This window comes from Pteropus alecto, unplaced genomic scaffold (genome assembly GCF_000325575.1).
Source record: "Pteropus alecto unplaced genomic scaffold, ASM32557v1 scaffold67, whole genome shotgun sequence".
NCBI lineage: Eukaryota > Metazoa > Chordata > Mammalia > Chiroptera > Pteropodidae > Pteropus > Pteropus alecto.
In genome coordinates, this window is record NW_006441061.1 from 6,432,498 (window position 1) to 6,440,645 (window position 8,148).

The window sequence follows — 8,148 nt, forward strand, 5'->3', positions numbered from 1 at the left end:
ATATATATATATGTTCTACCCAAATAACAAAAATTATCATGATAGTTAATATGCTTTTCAACTTTATAACCTCCACAAGACTCGGATAATGTCTCTCAAGGAGCGCGCACCTTCCCCTCCGCCAGCTGCTAATCACTGGACTAGGCCACACTTGTCACATACTTCTTGTTTGGAATTAGACTAAAATTCATGTCCGACGTGTTACAAGGAGCCAGCAGGACTGCGGAACTTGAGCAGGTGGGACCCTTTATAGGACCAGCCCTTAAACACGAGCTCAGACAGACCTGCGATGTCCAGAATTCCTCCAGCAGGACTCAGCAGCCAGAGGGCCGTGCTAAGGAAGGGAGTTTCAGGAATGGCAAACCCGAGGTGCAGAGACCTGGGGTGGGGACAGCTACACCGTGAGGCCCACACACACAGAGCAGAGGCCCGGGTACTTCTGGTGCCTCAGTGCTTGTGGAGTGGAGGCCAAAATGAAGGATTTTTATATCTTCCACATACTTTTAAATAACTAAAGACAATTTTCTGTAAGAATTATGAAAAGGATTATTTTCCACTTTAAACATTACGTATTATGAGGAAAGAGCAAAAATATAGAAAATGTGTTGGCTGCCCTCTTCAACTCAAAAAAATTTAAAAAAAAAAAAGGCAGACATTTTTGTGCCAAAGATATAACTTGAGGAAAATATATATAATATCATAAGATGTGGTTAAAACAGGTTCCAAATACAAAGCCATTTAAAGCAAACGCCAGAACGGAACAGTGCCCTAAGGCGTCGCTCTTACGACGCTGGGACCCACGGGGGACCCACTCCTCGGGGGATGTGAAACTCCACCCAGCTGTCCCTCCACTCTGCATGTTCCAGGGGAACAGAAGAGGAGACCGAGGAGCGCAGACTCCTGCAGCCCCGTTGGAAATAATAAAAGTTCACGAAGGGAGCAGAGGGGCCCAATCTGGCTGCTGCGGAAGACAGCACGGTGCGGCAAGTCCCGGCGAAGGACCGCCCTCCCGGGAAAGGGGACGGAGAGGGAAAAGCAAACTTCAGTCTTTCCTGGGGCCTAGACCACAGGTGACACCATCCTGAGGGGGAGGCACTTCTACGACTCTGCAGGCCAGGTGAGGCCTCTTTAAATGGAGAGTGCCCCTTCTGCCGCTGTGCCCTGGGCCCCCCCAGCGAAGCACTACCCGGCAAACCGGTAAACCACGCCGGCAAAGGGTCTGCATCCAGGCAAGCGCGGACCCTGCTCTCGACCGCCTGGGGGCGCTCCGCCGTGCAGGGGCCCCTCACTAATGGCCGGCTGCTCGTTCCAAGGCCAGTCCGTCACAGTCCCGGGAACTAAGGGAGGGTGGCAAAGCCTGCCTGCTGGGACCCAACCCGCAGGAGAGGCTCTGGGCGGGGCCGGCACAGCCCTCAGCTCGCAGACCGCGCCGGGAGGGCTGAGATGGCGCAACGGATCTGAAAGGGGTATTTGAGGGAGCGTTTCGGTCACCTCGGGGAGATTAACAAAAATACTGATTCTTTGGAAGAATTTCAGGAGGAAAGTCCCTTAAATGGTGTTAGCCAAAGGCTATGAAATAATTAGAAAACCTCCCCACAGACAAACAATACCCTCGATCCAAGGACATGTCACCTGGTCAATTCTTCTGGTGCTCGCATGTCTAGAAAGCGACGTCCCCAGCAGGGCTGCTGGCTAACACTCCCGGAAGCAACGACCCTGGCAGCGACAGGCTGTCAGCACTACTGGCTCCAGGACACACCTGAGGTGGCTAGTGCACAGGGGGGAACCACAGACTCATCCCGGGGCTACGTCCCCAGCGGCGGGAGCGAGCTTCCTCCGTGCTGAGGTCTCCCAAGTAAGAGCTGGGCCTCGGGAGAGCAGCAGCTGACACCGTGGGGGCTGCGGAGGGGCTGCTTTCCTTTCCCGCACCTGTCGCTGTCCCTAGAACCTTGAATCAAGTGTCCCCAAACCCAGGAACTTGAGCAGGTAGGACCGCCACCGCTCGCACACAGCGAAGGACTTCCGAGCAACTCACCTGTGCTGAATCCGAGGGTCGCTCTGCACCAGCGGCAAGATGGCCTCCAGCACCTTGCTGGCTGACCCGGGGAGCATCTCCAGCACCTTCTTATCGATAGCCATTTTGTCCACAATGGTTTTAAAGTAGCGCAAGGCGCTGACGACTTCCTTCTCCTTCTCCTCCAGCCAGCTCAGGCTCTGAAAGGAGACGCACGCGTGAGGGAGGAGAGGGCGAGGGGGCCGGGGTGAGGGCAGGAAGCGGAAAGCTCTGCGCTAAGAGAAGGGCGCAAGTGGAAAAGGCTCCTGCTGCAGAAACCACGCCAAAGTGTCGTTCTAAGGACTGCGATCGGGACAGAGGCGAGACGTGAAGGAAGAAGAAGGGGCCTGGACCAAGAAAGGCCGTTCGGATGCTCCCGCGTTCCTGAAAGCCTGCTCTCCTCTACCACGCTGAGGTGTCACCACCGGTTTCATTAAGCCTCGTGAGGACTGATTTGCTGACGGCCGTCTGAAGCTTACACAACCACCAGTTAAGTCCCATGCTGCACATCTATCCGGCAAATCAAATCAAGAGACCCCGGGCTCTCGGAGATCCGAGGGACCGTGTAAGACTGGCCAGCCTCCCGGGAACCCTCGCTGGACCCCCACATTCAACCCGAAGATGCAGCCCCTCTCGAGGAAACGATGTGGCTCTCCCAAAGGACCTGGAGACCCCGCGGTCGGAAGGGTGGGTGCTCTGGGGTGAGACGGCAAAAGCAGCCGCAGCAGGTGGCAACGACTCGGTCGCTACTGGAGCAGCGATGCTAACAGCACTCGGGGGCCCGCGCTCCTGAGGAAAGCCCGCCGAGGAAGGGATGGATGTACAGAGCCCGCACCCCAGGACCTGGCGTCCCACGCCTGAACCTCTTCTCCTTGACTGGGAGGCTTCACGTCCGCAGCCAGCGGGCGTGCACACCCCTCCGGTCCCTTTCCCGGTGCTGGCCGTTAGGGTCAATGACCCAGGCTCCAGCTGGCTGGCTGGGAAAGCGAAATCAAGGATAATCTAGGAAGTGGACAAACCCCAATGGACGATCTACTCAAGCAGAACTGACGACATGTCCAGGGCACAGAGAGTGGTGTTTATGAGGAAAACTGCCACCTGTGGGCTCTTTGAGGTCCAGAGAATGTACAAATAAGAGTGACTAGGGGCAAAAGGATAATTTCTAGAAAAAGTTGATATAAACAATAATCTACAAACAGATGAGTAATGAATAATAAAAAGTGATTGTGATTCTGAACACTAGCTCTTTCCTTCTAAAATGATGGAGAATGTCATTTTAAATGAAAACAATCCAACGGTGGAGATACTTATTTCGTGGGAATATCAAAAGAACACAGACAGGGGATTAAGAAGTAGCTTCTTTAGTCAGAGGACTTTAGTGTTTCACTGGAGCACTGCCCGTAGGCGCTCTGCAGCCCTGAGACGGGACCCTCCAGGGGGAAAGAGCGCCCGTCCATGCCCCCCCTGCGGCCCCTCTGCCCCCTCCGGGTTTCTGCTCGTGACCGGCATACTGTTTATTTCCTGTTTCCAGGAGGCCGGGCACATTTTCCCCACCTCATGGACAAGAGCTCTCTGCTTTGCATCACCTGTTCGGGCCAGGCAGAGCTGAATATGAAGGAATCATGGTGCCTGCAGTCATTGTTGGGATCGAAATCACGGCCAGCAGGTCTGGCTAGAGGACTGTGAACACACCGCCACCATCTCAGCACAGCAGCGTGTGTGAGGGGGCAGCGCTGATGCCAGGTGGGAGGAAGCGGGAAATATTTTAAGAAGATGTGTCACTGGGTTTGCTGGGGAAAAGGGTGCCAACCTGGAGAAGGGAGGCATCCAAAAGGGGCAAGGCACTTCCGAGCAAAAAGGGACTTTTCCTGTCACTTGCGGAGGGATCAAATGAGCCACTGAAGAGCCAGGATGCCCTGGGCTCCTGATAGAGGAGGACAACTTAGCGGAGTCAGGTTTCATCCATTAACTCCCCATCAAATTCCACTCCCAGAACGAATGGCCTCTGCGCATTGAACATTCCCCCAGCCCTGCAGCTGTTTTACTGTGGCTTCTTGCAGAACACAGCCAGGGACACTAGAACCGGAACCGAGGCCTGGGCTTTGTGGTGTTGCCCAGCTACACAACCTCGGGAGGCAGACGCGTCCTGTGCCGTCGCTGGCCCAAACCAACGTGGAAACCGCATGAGGGCAGCAGTGCTGGGGCCAGCCTAGATCCAAAGCCACCGCTGGGCTTGGGGACCAGTGGGCCTCAGGCTCCTCATCTTAAGACCTGCCCCGGGGACTGAAGGAGGTTGATGTGCAGACCGAATGAGAATGCATACGGCAGTATTTCATAAACTTTAAGGGAAAAACATTTCAATCAAGAAAGCTTGGGCCAGGGCCCAAACTCTCTGCGTATGAGGAATAATAAAAGCTCTTGTACACGGTCATGGTGAGGACTAAATAAGAGCATGTGAACCTCCCAGGACAGGGCCCTGGCACAGGTAAGCTGCAGGTGGATCTGAATCTGGATTTGCATCTTCCTGAGCTGCACTTTCCCATGTATTTAAATGTGGGAAGCCATGCACGTAAGCTGGGGTAAAATGAGAATGGATATGGACATATTCTCAAAGTAGTAAGAAAGCTAACCAGTAACAAATAATTAATAGCAAACGAGTCTTACTGTAAGATTTCTCCAACAGTCTTCCAAGTTCACACACGTTGGCGGTCTCCCCCGACCCTTCCAGTTCTACCCGTTTGTGCTCACTTTGCCTCATGCAGGTGACATGGGGCAGGGAATGGCAATTCAGACCTTCTGAACGGGCGACGACCGAAACCCAGGCCACATTCTCGCTTGGGTGAAGATCGCGCCGATAGCCCCTTGCTACAGGGCACGGTTTCTCAGCTGGGCACTAGTGATGTTTTGGGGCAGATAACTCTTTGTTTGGGGTGGGGTCTTGTGTGTTGTAGAATGTTTCCCTCTACCTACCAGATCCAGCAGTACCGGCTTTACCTTTCTAGTTGTGACAATCAAAAATGTCCCCTGGAGTTCGTAGGAACCCCCATTAAATGACACTGTAGCATCAAAATTTCCCCCATGACCTCTTTCAGAATAATGAAGGAAGCAGGGGGAATTCTGAGAGCTGAGACCCTGAAAGAGATTCTTCTCAGAGTTCGCCAGCAGAGCTCAAAGGTTAATGAATGAATGGTCTGACTCTGGACCGCCCGGACGCGTGCGTGATGATAACTGACACTCGTCCTGGACTTCAGTATTAAACTCGGCTCCAAGAGGTTGCTTCGAGGATTGTAATAAAAAAAATAACTGTGGTACAGGCCAGATCTACTTTATTACTCTCCCTCAGTCTGGAACTGAGATCAATCTGGATCATTCACTCTTGCTCTTCAGCCTCTTTTTGTTAATAGAGGGAACAGGAAAAATGATTCTTCAACGAAAGACTTTTAGATTTAAAAACTTTATTTTGTCTACGGCCATGCCATCCTGAACAAACTCGATCCCGTCTGATCTCGGAAGCTCAGCAGGGTCGGGCCTGGTTAGTACTCGGATGGGAGACCACCTAGGAAGACCAGGTGCTGTAGGCTTAAAAAATAAAAAATAAAGGATTGTAAGCTGACAAGGTCCTTGCAATGTGTGAGGTCAACCAAGGGTTGCCTTGCCTAAAAAATAAAAAACTAAAAATAAAAACGTTATTTTCTCTACTTTTAATAGAGTTTTAAGATATTTTGCCGGTCAACACTGAAAAAAATAGGCGCACTGCAAAATTCAAGAACCGGGTGTGCGCACAGCAGGGTAGAGTTTGCCGGTGGCATGTGACCGAGGGCTGCGACAACCGCTCTACTGCAAACCACGCTTTGGATAATCCCTGGAAGATGAAGGGTCTATCTGTCTACAAGGCTTGTTTTCATTTCACATCGCTAAGTTTAATTTTGTTTTTGTGTTTAGTGATGGGTGGGGGTTAACATTAGATTTGTGAGATATTCAAAGACAATATTTCCTGTCTTTCATAAACAGGAAATAGAGCAACGCGAGAGTTTTCAACTTGGGTAGCAGACGGCCTTGCTCGATTCTCCGCTACGCCGTCCTTTTTGTGTGTGACTTTGGCCAAATGTTCAGCATCTCTACAGCTTCAGTTTCCTCTTCTGCAAAGCAGGTTCCCACGTGACAGGGTTATGAGGGGGAGCAGGAGAGTGAGTGTGAAGCACCGAGCGTGGGGCTGAGCAGAGGATTGACAGATGCTGGCGGCATGAGGTGGCCCTGGCTCTAAGGACACTTGGTTCTGTGGCTGTCCCACCACAGCTTTAATGGAGCACCTTACACTTTAGACGCCCTTCTCCTTCTCAACCATTCAGACTGTCCAAGCAACTCAAGGAAAGAACAGCTGGTCTTGAGAGATGAGACTCCCCCACTTCCCCCGGAAGCCCCTGGACCCGAGCCGCACACCCAAACCAGCCCCAGAGAAAAATCCCCGCGCCCTCGCCGTGAGGACTGCGCTCTCTGCAAAGGCCGTCCCTCGGACGCTTCCTGAACAGCGAAGCCCACAGACGCCACCCAACTGAACACAACGATATTGCACAGATTTTGTTTTCCATCCCCAAAACCATGGGCCAGGGTTCTGCAGTAGAAGGCAAGGCAAACCCAATGTTCTTAACATCGCACTGACCTTCTGCCTTTGAGACCTGGAAGCCACAGCACTGGTGGACATAAATTCTACTGCCTGCTGCTCCAGATCCAAGGGGATAGGGTAGCCCTCTGGTAGAAATCTGTCTGTTGCCTCCTGGAAGAGAGGAAACCTGGATTCCTACAGAGCTTGTAATGGCCGTTTTAGGCTGGAGGGAGGGGTTGATGAACATCAACAGCTGTTTCAACATATCTGGCCTGACTGGCCCTGCTGAGGCTGCTAGTGCTCGAGGAGATCGCTGGCTGGGTTTCAAGGACTCTGCGTGTCTCGGAGCACGAGCGTCCTGGGCATCGCGAACCTCCCGCACGTGTGCGCGTGCGCCAGGACGGTGCGGGGCTCTGGGGCAGGGAGGCAGCAACGCGCTGCGCTGAGCGGTTTTAAACGCCCAGAGGAGGATACCTCTGGAAAAGGAGAGCCGTGCCACCCAGCTGAGCTCAACTCTGATTAGCAGGAGCAACGCTCACCACCCTAAAGGTTCATATGTGACAAGCACGCTTCAGGCCCCACCCAGAAGCACGGAATGCCATGGACTAGGTGTTCTGTACTGAAAGCTCAATCCTCAGGGAATGAACTTTAAAAAATAAGGCACGAAGTCATATTGCTCGAAGCAGAAGGCCAGGAGCAAACACCTAGAGAGAGTCGGCTTACTTTGTTCACAGGCTTCTCCAGAATTTTCACGGACACCTCAGCTGGTTTTCCCTTCTTTGATGGTGTTCTCTTGATTTTGGGCGAGTGGAATTTGTCCATCAGCTTCATGGTGAAGGAGGAGAGATGAGAACGCTGAGAGTCTGGAAACAAAGAGGGTGCTGAGTGTTAGAGGCAAAGCGGGAAGTTCATTGACCTTTTGTGGACATGAGCATCGTTCCAACACAAATCTTTCCCCTGGCTGCTTGGAGTTACAAAGAAAAGGAAATACGAATTCCTTTAAACATTCCTGCGTGCCTGTTTCAATTTCTGCAGGTTCTGTCTAGGTTAGGTGCCTCAGAATTGTGGAAGTCAAAGGCAGGCAACATGGGTACGGAGATAGATCTGGCCGATATCTGCAAGTGTCCTTACGGGGTCTGCGTGATGATCTAACCGAAGTCCAAGGGAACTAGCTAAGAAGCAAGAACGCCAAGGCAGAATCACAGACGTGAGGGGCTGCGCTGGGAAGCAAGGCCCCTTCAAATCGACCTCCCCATCCTGTGGTTCAGGAACCGCAGCAAGTGACATGGGCGAGGCCCCCGAGTCAGCAGTGGAGACTGAAACAGAACGAAGGTGTTCCCAACCCTCTGGGGCACAGTGAAAGACGGGGTGCTTTCTCCCCGAGATCAGGAACAAGACTGGGTGTCCATCCCCACTGTTCTTACTCGAGTGTTCTAATAAAGGCCCAGACTGGAAAGGACGATATGAAACTATCTGCTTGTAGATGACATGG

General features: G+C 52.4%; 1 protein-coding gene and 1 non-coding gene across 2 annotated transcripts in view; one reads left to right on the top strand and one right to left on the bottom strand.

Moving 5' to 3' along the window:
• Window positions 1-8,148, bottom strand: part of RAPGEF1 (Rap guanine nucleotide exchange factor 1) — a 68,727-nt gene that overhangs the window by 55,838 nt on the left and 4,741 nt on the right. Inside the window, exons 2-4 of the mRNA XM_015594238.2 lie at window positions 7,380-7,519; window positions 6,714-6,827; window positions 2,036-2,214 (exon numbers count right to left, since the gene is read on the bottom strand). Of these exons, the coding sequence (XP_015449724.2) occupies window positions 2,036-2,214; window positions 6,714-6,827; window positions 7,380-7,519 (433 nt within the window). The remainder of the gene's footprint in view (window positions 1-2,035; window positions 2,215-6,713; window positions 6,828-7,379; window positions 7,520-8,148) is intronic.
• LOC112484888 lies at window positions 5,516-5,634 on the top strand. Its single transcript, XR_003048273.1, has one exon. It is a non-coding gene; the product is annotated as a 5S ribosomal RNA (ribosomal RNA).